The sequence below is a fragment of the Balaenoptera ricei genome, chromosome 21 (assembly GCF_028023285.1).
Source record: "Balaenoptera ricei isolate mBalRic1 chromosome 21, mBalRic1.hap2, whole genome shotgun sequence".
Lineage (NCBI taxonomy): Eukaryota > Metazoa > Chordata > Mammalia > Artiodactyla > Balaenopteridae > Balaenoptera > Balaenoptera ricei.
The window spans coordinates 13,051,722-13,064,372 of NC_082659.1; the positions used below are offsets into that span (position 1 = coordinate 13,051,722).

The 12,651-nt window shown below is 41.7% G+C and overlaps 1 protein-coding gene across 11 annotated transcripts in view; it reads left to right on the forward strand.

Annotated features, from left to right (window-relative positions):
- STOX2 (storkhead box 2) overlaps nucleotides 1-12,262 on the forward strand; it is a 205,978-nt gene extending 193,716 nt beyond the window's left edge. For 8 of the 11 annotated variants that reach the window (XM_059909553.1, XM_059909560.1, XM_059909563.1 and 5 more), the window contains 3 exons: nucleotides 608-2,873; nucleotides 7,910-8,025; nucleotides 11,305-12,262. In XM_059909553.1, coding sequence (XP_059765536.1) covers nucleotides 608-2,873; nucleotides 7,910-8,025; nucleotides 11,305-11,420 — 2,498 coding nt within the window. In that variant the 3' untranslated portion in view covers nucleotides 11,421-12,262. Of the gene's footprint in view, nucleotides 1-607; nucleotides 2,878-3,036; nucleotides 3,086-7,909; nucleotides 8,026-11,304 lie in introns of those variants that run through there. The other 3 variants (XM_059909554.1, XM_059909555.1, XM_059909556.1) reach the window with 3 other exon arrangements.
- The last annotated feature ends 389 nt before the right edge of the window (nucleotides 12,263-12,651 follow it).

Sequence of the window (12,651 nt, forward strand, 5' to 3'; positions counted from 1 at the left end):
CAGCCTTTGTATTTTCCTGTTCTGTTGGTACTAATATTCCATAAGAGTTATCAGAGAAAACTAGGATTCACACTAAACTCAATGAACACCTGTGAATCCCGCTTAGTTTCTGTATGATACTACTTAGAGGCTTGCAAAATTAGTAAGATTCTGTTTTAGTCCGTTCGGGCTACTGTAACAAAATACCAGGGACTGGGTGTCTGAAACAACAGACGTTTATTTCTCACAATTCTGGGGGCGGGGAAGTCCAAGATCAAGGCACCTGCAGACTTGGTGTCCGGTGAGAGCCCCCTTCCTGTTTCGCAGACAGCCATACCCTGAAGTCACAGAGAGAGAGAGAGAGAGAGAGAGAGAGAGAGAGAGAGAGGGCTTAGTCTCTTCCTCTTCTCATAACGCCACATCACAGAGGCTGCACGCTCATGACCTCATCCAAATCTCATCACCTCCCAAACACCCCACGTCCTATTACGGTCACATTGGGGTTCGGGGCTTGAACGTGGGGATCGGGTCGGCGGGGGGACCATTCAGTCCAGAGCATACTTGGAAAACTCCGGAATCAACAACACGTCCCCTCTTCATTCTCACGAGTGTGTCCTTTGGGTTTCAGGTGTTCCCACCCCAAGCCAAGAAATTCTCCGGCACACGCTGAACACGCTGGTCCGGGAGCGGAAGATCTACCCGACTCCAGATGGCTACTTCATCGTAACCCCACAGACTTATTTCATAACTCCTTCCCTCATAAGAACTAACAGTAAATGGTACCATTTGGATGAGAGGATACCTGACAGGTCTCAGTGTACCTCTCCCCAGCCCGGGACCATCACGCCCTCTGCCTCAGGCTGCGTCAGGGAAAGAACGTTGCCCAGGAACCACTGCGACTCTTGCCACTGCTGCAGGGAAGATGTGCACGGCGTGCACGCGGCCACCCTGCAGAGGAAGCCCGCCAAGGACTGCAAAGACCCGTACTGCCCTCCTTCCCTCTGCCAGGTGCCACCCACTGAAAAGAGCAAAAGTACTGTCAACTTTTCATATAAGACGGAAACTCTCTCCAAACCTAAAGACGGTGAAAAGCAGTCCAAAAAATTCGGGCTCAAGTTATTCCGGCTCAGTTTTAAAAAAGACAAGACCAAACAGCTAGCCAATTTTTCTGCCCAGTTTCCTCCCGAAGAGTGGCCCCTGCGAGATGAGGACACGCCAACTACTATCCCTCGGGAGGTGGAGATGGAGATCATTAGGCGTATTAACCCGGACTTGACCGTGGAAAATGTCATGAGGCACACTGCACTAATGAAGAAACTTGAAGAAGAGAAAGCGCATAGGAGTAAAGCCGGGTCCTCCGCCCATCACAGCGGAAGAAGTAAAAAGAGTCGGACTCATCGCAAGTCCCACGGAAAGTCTCGGTCGCACAGCAAGACACGAGTGTCCAAAGGAGACCCGTCAGATGGTTCCCATCTGGACATCCCGGCTGAAAGAGAGTATGACTTTTGCGATCCTCTTACCAGGGCTCCCCGGGAAGGCTGCTTCATCATCGAACACAAAGGTGATAACTTCATCATGCATAGCAATGCGAACGTGATTGAGTCTCATTTCCCCATGACTCCAGAATGGGATGTGTCTGGGGAATTGGCCAAAAGGAGAACTGAGATGCCTTTTCCTGAGCCTTCCAGGGGAAGCTCCCACTCAAAAGTGCACCGAAGCCACAGCCATACCCAGGACCGAAGGTCCAGGAATGAGAGATCCAACAAGGCCAAGGAGAGGTCCAGATCCATGGATAACTCCAAAGGTCCTCTGGGTGCTTCTTCTCTGGGGATGCCTGAAGACCTGGCTGAAGGCTGTAGCCAAGATGACCAGACCCCCAGCCAATCCTACATTGACGACAGTACTTTAAGGCCTGCACAGACTGTCAGTCATCAAAGGGCTCACATTTCGTCCACAAGCTACAAAGAGGTGTGTATTCCAGAAATAGTCAGTGGCAGCAAGGAACCTCCCAGTGCTTGCAGCCTCTTGGAGCCAGGCAAACCGCCCGAGGGTTTGCCATCCTTTGGTGAACTCAGCTCTTGTCCAACAAAAACAGCTGCAGATGACTATTTCCAGTGTAACACCTCCAGCGAGACGGTGCTCACGGCGCCGTCACCTCTGGGAAAGAACAAAGAGGACCATGACACTCTGACCCTGGCGGAAGGGGTGAAAAAGCTGCCTCTGTCGGACAGGCAGGCCCCACATCCCTCCAGGGAGCCTGTAGGACACAAGGAGGAGTCGCCAAAGGGGCCGGGCGGGGTCCCAGCGGCTTCGGGCGCTGTGGCCGAAGGGATTGCCAATGGACGCCTCATCCAGCATCACAGTGCCGAGCCCAGCAGCCTGGACAAGAGGAAAGAGATATTCAGCAAAGACACACTGTTCAAACCTCTTCACAGCACCTTGTCTGTAAACAGCTATCACAAATCAAGCCTGTCCGTCCTCAAATCTCACCCGAAGACACCTGCGGACACACTGCCAGGCCGATGTGAGAAACTGGAGCCGTCCCTAGGGACCTCGGCTGCACAAGCCATGCCAGCTTCCCAGCGTCAGCAGGAGTCAGTGGGGAACCAGGAGGCCTCTTTTGACTATTACAATGTCTCTGATGACGATGAGTCTGAGGAAGGGGCAAACAAGAACACAGAGGAGGAGAAAAACAGAGACGATGTGGGCACCATGCAGTGGCTCCTGGAAAGGGAGAAGGAAAGAGACTTGCAGAGGAAATTTGAGAAGAACCTCACCCTGCTTGCCCCAAAGGAAACCGACAGCAGCAGCAGCCAGAGGGCCACCCATTCAGCGCGCCTGGACAGCATGGACAGCAGCAGTATCACGGTGGACAGTGGATTCAACTCCCCACGGTAGGAAGAGGCATCTCTCTGCACACACATACACCTACTGGGGCCTGGGGCTTTATATAGATAACGCGGAAGGTTTCTGATTTCACAGTCTCAGTTCTGTGAATGAGGGTTAAGAGTTGTGTGAGTTGTGTTGTTAACAGCCTGTTTCTGACTTCTTTTTCAGGAATTGAAACAAATGTTTCTGCAGCTGTAGAGATCACCAATCTGGACTGGTGGGTTGGCTCCTTCCCATCCAATCTAAGACCAACATTTCCCAGTATTTTTCCTTCCATGTTTATATTGCCACCATGCTGATAAAGGAAGGGTTTTTTAAAGGTCCTTCAAACATAGTAACTTTTTGAGTAGAATGAGTAGTCAGTGTGGAGGTGGGAGGTAGGGGTTGGGAATAACTTGATTGACTCAAGGATGGGGAGTCCTTCTAATGAGAATATAATAGCCAATTTCAAAACCTTTCCAGTGGATCTAGAAGCTTGTTACTATTTTAATCCAGACTTTTTATGCCGCCCTCACCCCTTGCTCTCATACACCTTTCTCTCACCACTCAAAAGTCTGCAGACACATGGAACCTGTTCCTGTTACATAAAGATTAGGGGCCTGTGCTCCATTAGTTCAAAGCATGTGCCAGCACTTTTCTTTCTCCTCCTGCAGAACTAACACCATTTAGGCATGCTGATCGTGGTGCCTTCTTTTTAGTAGGTGCTGGTAATTCAGCAGAGGTTGACAGCTAAGAGTGTACAGTGCCCGATGGCCACGTCCAATGCAGTGAAGTGGTTCAGGGGTTTAGAAAACAAAAGGGAGTCTATACAACTTTCCTTTTTTTCTCCTTAATTCTTCCTTCTCTTCCAAGAGCAACTTGGGACCTGATTCTGCTTCTAAATTCTACTCCAGATTGGTGACTCTGAGATGCAGAAATAACATTGAGAGATTGACATCTCCCATTAGTTGTGATTCCCAACTTTTTACAATATTTATTATTTTAACAAGTCCGAGATATGATTATGTAGTTCATATATTTATTTTAATTATTAAGAATTAAAATTAGTTATGTTGTAATCATTTCACTCTATCTATGGATAATATGGGGACAGAGCATCCCAAAATCAGAGTTGGGAATCGTTATTCTGTTTGTCCCTTATTAGGCCTTTGTTATTTCTTAAAGGGCTAGTTCTTTTTATTATTATTACTAATTTTTTTTTTTTTTATTGTCGTGTAACCTTCTTTTCCAAGTTAACACATGTGTGGAAGTCTAATGTCTAAACAAACCACAGAGATGGCACTCTGGTTAAAGTGGAGACCAGGAGCCCCAGATCTCCTCTGCCCATCCCTCAAGGACCCTAAGAGACTTCAGGGGGCCATGGCACTCAGTCTGAAAACTACTGGCCTATTAAGTGACTTTTCTAAGATGTAATTTTTGCTAAATATTTTTTAATCCCAAATCGAATCTAAACCAATTATTTTATATATTCTTTTCTCTCTACTTCCCTCTTCTACTCTTGTTTTTCCTCTTGATTTCCTAGTAGGGATACCAGATAAGCATAACTGAAAGTCTGCCATTGATGGTAGAAGTTCAGTAGCATCGCTTATGGAAGGTGTGGGTCATTTGCCTGGACGTTATGCTCTACTGTTTCTTATTATATAGCCTCTCTCTGCCTGATGCTTCTCTGCACCAGTTTCCAGCAATTCATTTGGCCCTCTTGGCCTATGGACCTCCACGGAGGGAAAACCGCAATACTCCAGAGATAGCTGCTAAGGAGACCTTGAGAGTAGTTTAGTGGGTTCTAACTCAAAACCTTACCACTGCATAATATTGAAAGTTTTTTGTTTGGGAACAAGTAAAAAGAAATGTTGTTCATGTAATCATTGGACCAATCTCTCCACAGAATATATTTTATTATCTCTAAATTTGGAGTACAGAATATGGAATTTATGAATGGGATTATTTCTTGAACTAAGCTTATTTGCATTGCTTTAATAATGTACTCAAGGTCAAATGTGTTGCCCTGGTAGAAGAAAAAGGTCTTCCTAAGGAGACAGTCTTCACCCAGGAGCTATGTACCTGCCCACTGTTATTAGGTGGAATTTTCTCTACAGAAATAGGTAGATCACCCATAAATTTCATGCAGTTAGAGAATCTACAGAACAATTCCTAATTTTACCCCTTTCATAATTAATATCCTTTGGTTAGAAGCTGGGTGACAAACTTATTTTCTATATCTATTTTTAAACTACTTTAAAATTGTATTTTATCTTATTTGAAGTATTTCCCTATACTTCAATAAATTCACTAATTTACCTTTCTGATGTATGAGGATGGTCTGCGAAGGAGAATATTTGAGTTACAGGGAGTTTAATTCTCCAGCGTGAGGAGTATTTTAGCCATATAGTATTATCACGCTGACACCTCTCCACCACTGCAAGATACAGGAATCTTAAGTGGGCCGTTTATTCAGATTTTTCAGTAAATAATTGACAAAGCAACTAAGATCTAACCTCCTCCCCACCGCCAAAAAATAAAAGAAAAATCAAAATCAAAACAGATGATATTCATACTCTCAGTCTTCAGTGTTGGCTCAGAGGTCATGTTCAGCCACGTTTCCAAAATTCTTTAGTCCCTCTTGTTGGGAACCAAAGGGCACTGAGAGAAGGAAACAAGGCAGAAACTTAAACTATGCTGTGAGGTCTAATATTGCAAATGAAAACTCCTAACATGCAAAGCCTGCTATTCCAAATCTGAGGCCAAAAACCGGTTGATAAACACAATATGAAAACCAGAGGGATTCAGGCTGCCAGGGATGTGTCTGCATAGTGTACTGTGCCGTCCAAGTGTGGGTCCAAGGGCAACGTGTGCAGGAAGAGGAGCAGCAGGGCCTCTTGGTTCAGTTTTTCTGCCTATAAATTCCTGAGATTTTATTTTTAATGTTGTACGCCATTAGTTCTCTTTTAAAAAGTAAGAAATTTTCAATTTGAGGTCTGTCGTTACTGCTAACCTTCCATCTCCATTAACTGTTTCACCATCATATCCACAGCCTTCCATATGACTGTCACACATTGTACTCAGTGTCACAGCAATAATGAGATATATCCTTTGGAGGCACTGGAATGCTGTATGTATTTATCACTATTAATATGTTGGCCGTGGTCAAGGGTGGTCTGAGTACAGATAGCTCCTACCTTAGACCATCTGTTGCGATGATGTGTGTTGATGGTGCCTGGCATACAGTAGGGTCTTGATAAATTAAACTCCCGCCTCAAAAGCTGGTTTAAAAGTGGATCCCTGAGACCTCAAAATGCATTTTCCCATAGAAAAAAACGGCATTAGTCGTGTATAGATTCCCAAGCCTACCCACAGTGGCTGCTTAATTCATCAGATGCCAGATGTGCCACAGAAATAGCTTATGTTTGTCTAGGTTTTTGGTGTACAGATTCTTCATTATTGCTTATTTCTTCTTCTGAGTCACTCAGTGAGTAGGTATGACACATAACTCGCCCTATTTTAAAGATGAGGAAGTCAAATGCCATAAAAAGTTATTATTGTGATTAAGAATGAAACTGAAGGAACGTGCCATGACCTCTTTGAGGTTCTACATGTTTATTGCCCTTCTTCCTTCCTCCACCTGACCCTCAGTTGTAGTCCTGGAAAACCTCTGATGAATTTTCTTAGAGGAGGTGTAAAGCAGGTAAGTAGGTAAGTCTAGCACTTTCCATTGCTTTAGTGATCATGTTTTGGAGTATTCTTTAGTCATGCCCAGATTTACGATAAGCCTCATGAGAGAACTTAACTTCTATGAATGTATTAACCTTCCAGAGGTGCCCTCTGCAGTCAGGAAGGGTCCAGTTGTCTTTTTTGGTAGTCAGTGAACAAAATTCCTTTTAAACAATTAACTCTTGGCTTTTTGATGAGAAGCAAACTTAAGGCCACAAGGGGGTTAGGATGAAATAACCTGTCAGGAATGGCTGCCAAGGTATAATGTTCAGACAAAATTGCTATCAGTTTAGGATGGGAATGAAAGTGAGCTGGTGAGGACGTCCACTATGTAGTTTGACCTTAAATCGGTGATGGGGACCAACATGTAGAATATTTTATACATCTTGAATCTATCCAGTAGAGTGGATGTTTTGAGCATCATTATGTTTCTTCCACCTCTTTGTAAGCTGATGTTTCTTCTGACCATTTTGAGGACCTTGAACATGAAACCCATTCAGTTCAGATCAATCAGGCCAAGTAATCTTATTTCTGCTAGTGCCCTACACGTTTGACATGTTAAATGTTATAAACCTCTTGGAACAATAAAATAGCTTCAAGTATTTCTAAATTAGAAAAACTAAAAGAGAAATCGAAATACTAAAGCCTTTAAATCACCTCTGTTCTGTAAGAATCCTTTAAAAAATAAAATATTTCTACCAAATCAGTGTAAACGGAAAATCTAAGATTCCTTATCTGAAAATAGAACGTATTTTTTACTATAACGTTATATGTTTGAAACAGAGGTGTGAAGTGTTTAAAAAGAATTTTCTTCCCATCAGTGTGGCATACTGGCTAGTGGCCTGCTTGAAGTTCACCGCCAAAGTCAAAAATCTGCTAATCAAGAATGAAAACAAAATCATTAGGGTAAAATTATGGAGTTTATTCAGGAGCAGTTCTATCAATGAGTTTCAAGCCTGAAATGAAATCATTACCTATGTATATTTACGAAGACTATTCTTTTTTAAAAATGAACGCAATAGCCATCTATCACATCAAATCTTGAAGGTGTTTTCTTGAGTGTGAAAGGCAAGGGAAGATATTTATTTAGCTGTATAAAAACCCTTTATTCAGTATGCTGCTGATTATAACCTGTCTTGTGAAAGCTGCCGAAGTCCAAGTTGGAGGAGCATATGTGAATAATCAGTATGAGATGGTATATACATGACACGATGAACCGTCAGAGGAAATCCATTAACTGCATCATTTGTTCTTCCTCTAGGGCTCAATATATAATTATTTATGTTCCAAACAAAACCAAACAAAACCAAACAAAACCTTTTTACTCTTTTAGCACTCGGGAGAGCCTGGCTTCCAACACATCAAGCATTGTTGAAAGTAACCGTCGTCAGAACCCTACCTGGAGCCCGGCCCATGGTGGAGCTGGCCCAGCCTTCAATTTCCGAGCAAGTACGGACAGCCCCACAAATGAAGCTGAGAAATTACAGAAACCTTCCAGCTGCTTGCAAGCTTCTGTTACTAGTGTGTGATAGTCATTCTGCCTCAGATCTCCTGTCTCATTCGATACAGCCAAGTTTACGACACTGGGACTGATGTTTACATCTTTGGAAAGACAAGCATCTCAATGGCAGTTTTTGTGTTGACTTAAACTGTGCTGCTAAGTAGGCTAGGGCAAAAAACAACAACAACAAAATCTTTATTTCAGAGTATTGCTTTTCACATTTATGGCTCTGTAGCAACAAGAATAGCAGTAGGGGTGATATGTATACTTTTGCTTCACTAATTGTAACTGAGCACACATAGGAAAGTCTAGACACTGTCAGTGTAATATGCATTTTCGATGTCATGCAGTTGCCAAGTCCATTCTAAAATGCCACAGATGCGTGTTGCTCCCAGTCTGTGACCAAATGGTGCCACAGAACTGATCCTTGACACTTCCAAAAACAAAAAACAAAACAAAAAAAACTAAGCCTCCACAAAATGTCAAATGCAAGGGTCTACCTTGAGGGAAATCAATGCCAAACTGACTAAAAGGGACCCCAGCCCTTTGTGTGTGAATTGTTTAGGCCCCAGTCATTTTGCACTGTGAGTTTTCGTGACAAGATTTTGCAGGAGCCCATGGAAGTGTGTCAGAAGGGGTCGTGATCCAAATACTGGGAGTATTTGTTTTCAGGATTTTGTTTTTAAGTGTCACAGATGCTTGTCTGATTTTTTTAACCTTCCATAATCACAAACAGGAATATAGGCCTTTGAATCTGAAATGGACAAAGGAAGGGTCTCCCAGCCTGGCTGGGGCACAACACTAAGTGATGGGAGAGGTAATGGGGACTTGTAAAGGTGTTCATCAGATACTGAAGGAAGATCATTTCCTCCTTGTGATACTTAACGGTGATGCTATCTTACTATAATAGATATGATAATTTGTTTAAAATCAAAATGTTCTTTGTGATACAAATGAAGACTACGGCCTGGGGACGTTATTCTTTCTAATGGAAGGACATAAATCTATTTTATGTAGTTTTAAATAGAATGCCTAAATTAGGCTGTGGGAGATAATTTTTAGTGGTTATAGGAGAGAGCAAATTTAGGGGGAGTTGAACTTCAGGCCTTTTATTCCTGGGAAGATATCTATAGAGAAAACTTTAAAATACTTTTTGATTAGAAATATACATGTGCCCATGTAATTAACAACAGAATGTGATCATTCTGCAAGTGTGGTGTAATCCTAACTTGTATGCCCCTAAAATTTATTAGAATAACAATTATGCATACATGAACTATGCCAGAGTAATGTTTACAGATACTTCGTAACCAATTTCAGGAGGCATTTTTAGGTAGATGTATAGTTTTTAGCCCAACTTATTTCAGAATGGTTTGTTAATATTTTGCTTTGGTTTACAATATGTCATGTTGAATACAAAGAAGGTTCTCAGCAGCAAAGGGATTACAAATAATCAAGATTCAGCCTTCTAGGAAAGAGGCATCTCAAAGTTCCCATGTCTTATTTTATGAGAACCATGGAATAAATCTATAGATAATGGAAAATTATTCACAAAAGGGTTACATGTGACACAAGTAAATGGTCTGACAAAAAGTTTTATTTAGTTAAGTGGCATGTGATGTTTGGAGCCATATACCGTAAAATATATATCCAAATATTTTCACCTCAGATTTCAAGAATTGGCATAGAATCTGTGAAACACTTCTGTTTCGGTATTAGGTTGAATCACTAGCCATCTGTTTGAAGAGTGGAGTCATATACACAGTTGAACTGTTTCTTGAAACATTTGGATCCTTCCTCATGCTTTTTCAGATATCTGGAAGTTGCATTGGGTCAAACTGGACTCATCAAGTTTAGTATAGATCCCTTTTTTTGTGCTTATAGTGAAACGTGAGCACGTTTCTTGGCAAACTCCCACACCTTTAAGATGCTTAAGTCAATTGGCTTTCAGTCTCATGCCTTATTTCCTCCAAGGCATGCCTTGATTGCTCAGAAATGCACTCTTCTCTCACTGCTTAAATTTGTCTGGGAGGAATGATAACGTATCAAATAGACTATATAAAGAGTCTGTTTCCTTGGGGAGTTGTATGCCACACAATTACCAAATTCGTCTAAATTCTTTTTTTTCCGCAAAACCCTGCCCTCCAGCGTCTGTCATATTATCAGTTCATAAATAATAGAACCATTGAAACAATACATCAGCCTCTAGCTGATCCTCCTAAAGTAGCCATTATAATAATCAAATACTGTGTGAACAGGAAAGGAAAGCATTACCTTTAAGAGAAGCTTTAAAATATGAATTTATCAATATTTCACAAGAAATAGGTTTACAGAAGACATTGGAATAAAATGTGTACCACTCTTTGCCTGATGCTATGAGGTACATGATTTAAAAAAAAAAAAAAAAACTCCCTTAGACCAGCAGCCATTAGCATAGAAATGATGGATTTCAAAGAGGATATGATGTGAGCAGACGTTCCATGTAGAAATATGCCCGCCTGAATCGAATGGGAATTCTCGAACTGGGGAGAAGTGGTGGCGGGAAGCACATTACAAATATGACCCTAGATGGTCTGCAGTGATGTTCTCAGTGACCCACTCCAAGCTTTGCCAGCATCCTTTTCCTCCAGGAAACGATAGCTTTGTGGCCCATGGCTGCTTATCTAGACTTCACTTAGAGTTTATCAACTGAAAGGTTTACAAAACTGAATCTGGTTGAATCTCTGTGTAGTGTTCAACTTTAAAGGGTCAACCCATCTGTCGGCATTTTGCACACGTATGTATTATTATGATACAGCATATTACTTTATGGTAATTTTTATTTTTACATATAACTACCTCCATAAATTTGATGAAGCGGCAGCAGTGCGTTCAAGTGTATTGTTCGGAAAAGCAAAGTTGAAAACTTTCTTAACCATTAGGCCATGGCGTTCTGTGTGTGTGTCAGTGATTGCCTATGTGGACTTGTGACTGTTTCATTGCCATGGTTTTTCTCTGACAGCATTATTTCACTCTCAGCTGTAAACCTGTCTCTCTTCTTCCCCACAAAAGCACACTTGAATTTGTTATGAACAAAAAGGAAGTTTAAATTTCTTGTCTCCCCTGCCCCGGCTCCTGCCCCCAGCCCCGGACCTCATTCCTGCTACGAGTTCTCTCCGGCGAAGAGCCAATTGATAAACATAATTTAGCAAGCTATTTACTCCTATAAAATCTGATTTGAATTCTAGGTTTTCGGTCACAAGACACACCAGAAATTTGGACTGTCAACTTTGAAGCACTTTGGGCCTCTCTGCCTTCACTACTTGCATGCTACCATATCGAGCTCAGACTTCATTTGAATTAAAAGAGCTGTGCTTTGTATCCACAACTTCTGTTCCATAAATCGTATTTCATTTTATATATTTTGCACATCTCAGGGGACCTTCGTAAGCATATGAAAAGGGGGAGGGGTCCATCAAAAAAAGGAAACAAATAAGAAGAGCAGAAAGAGGGCTAGCTGGATAAAAGTAACAAATGACTGCTTCTCCAATGTTGTGAAGTTCAAGTTCAGGAAGCATCCATTGAAAGTTAATCTGGAGTCACAACAATCTGAACACCAGCTGTTCCCCAGTCTCCCTTTTTCATAACCCAACCAGCATTTCTAAAATATAAATTTAAATTATATTGCAGTCACCATGGGGAGAAAAAAAAAAAACCTGTTCAGCGGTAACGAAAGCATTGTTTGTTTTTTAGGTTGGCACAGCTTTGTAAAATTCTACCCAGGATAAACCACTTATCACCACAAAGTGTACTTGAAAATAAAGTTTTCAACTCAAATGAAAGGCATATTGCTCACAGTACAATAGTGATCTTGCTTTGAAAAGTCTTACAATTTATAACATGGGCAGTATTTGGAGCTTGATTAAAAACCAACAACAACCTATGAGGACTTCACAAACTCATTCTGGGATCTCAAAGTGCTTCCAAAGCATTCGGATTCACAATTAACAAAGCAGGCCATATTTGTCATACCCATACTTGAAACGAATAAACAGAAGGAGTGACATAAGATTACCCAGAAACACAGTGGCAGCTATCAGTGATCTATTTTCTATCTGTTTGATAGACCATCATGAGAAATCACGAATTACAATGCTATTTTTCTGATGTGTGCTAATAAAGTCAAAGAAAACGAATACAACTTGATACTTTTGTCCATTTTCATTTAAAAAGTTCAGGGTGTTGGGAATTTTACAGAAATCCACCCAAATGCTATTGTGGTCCAAGGTAGATCTGGACATACACCCTTGTTTACAGTTTCATATTGGGCTTCTCTAAATCCCGTGCTAAAATACTGTCTTTCAGGAACACGACTGCTCCTGGCAGTGGAAGGTGCTGAAACAGAAATTTTCATTAAAAACGTTATCAAGCACTCTCCACAGTGCTTCTTAGCACAACTAAAATTCAGTACACTATATTGAGCCCTACTTTGAAGAATCTGGATCTCCCAGGGCAGCTGATCTAGTTCTAAGCGTTTTTTCTCAAATTATGAGATAAAAGATCCTGGTCGGGGACCTTCTCCGTTTATCACAGGC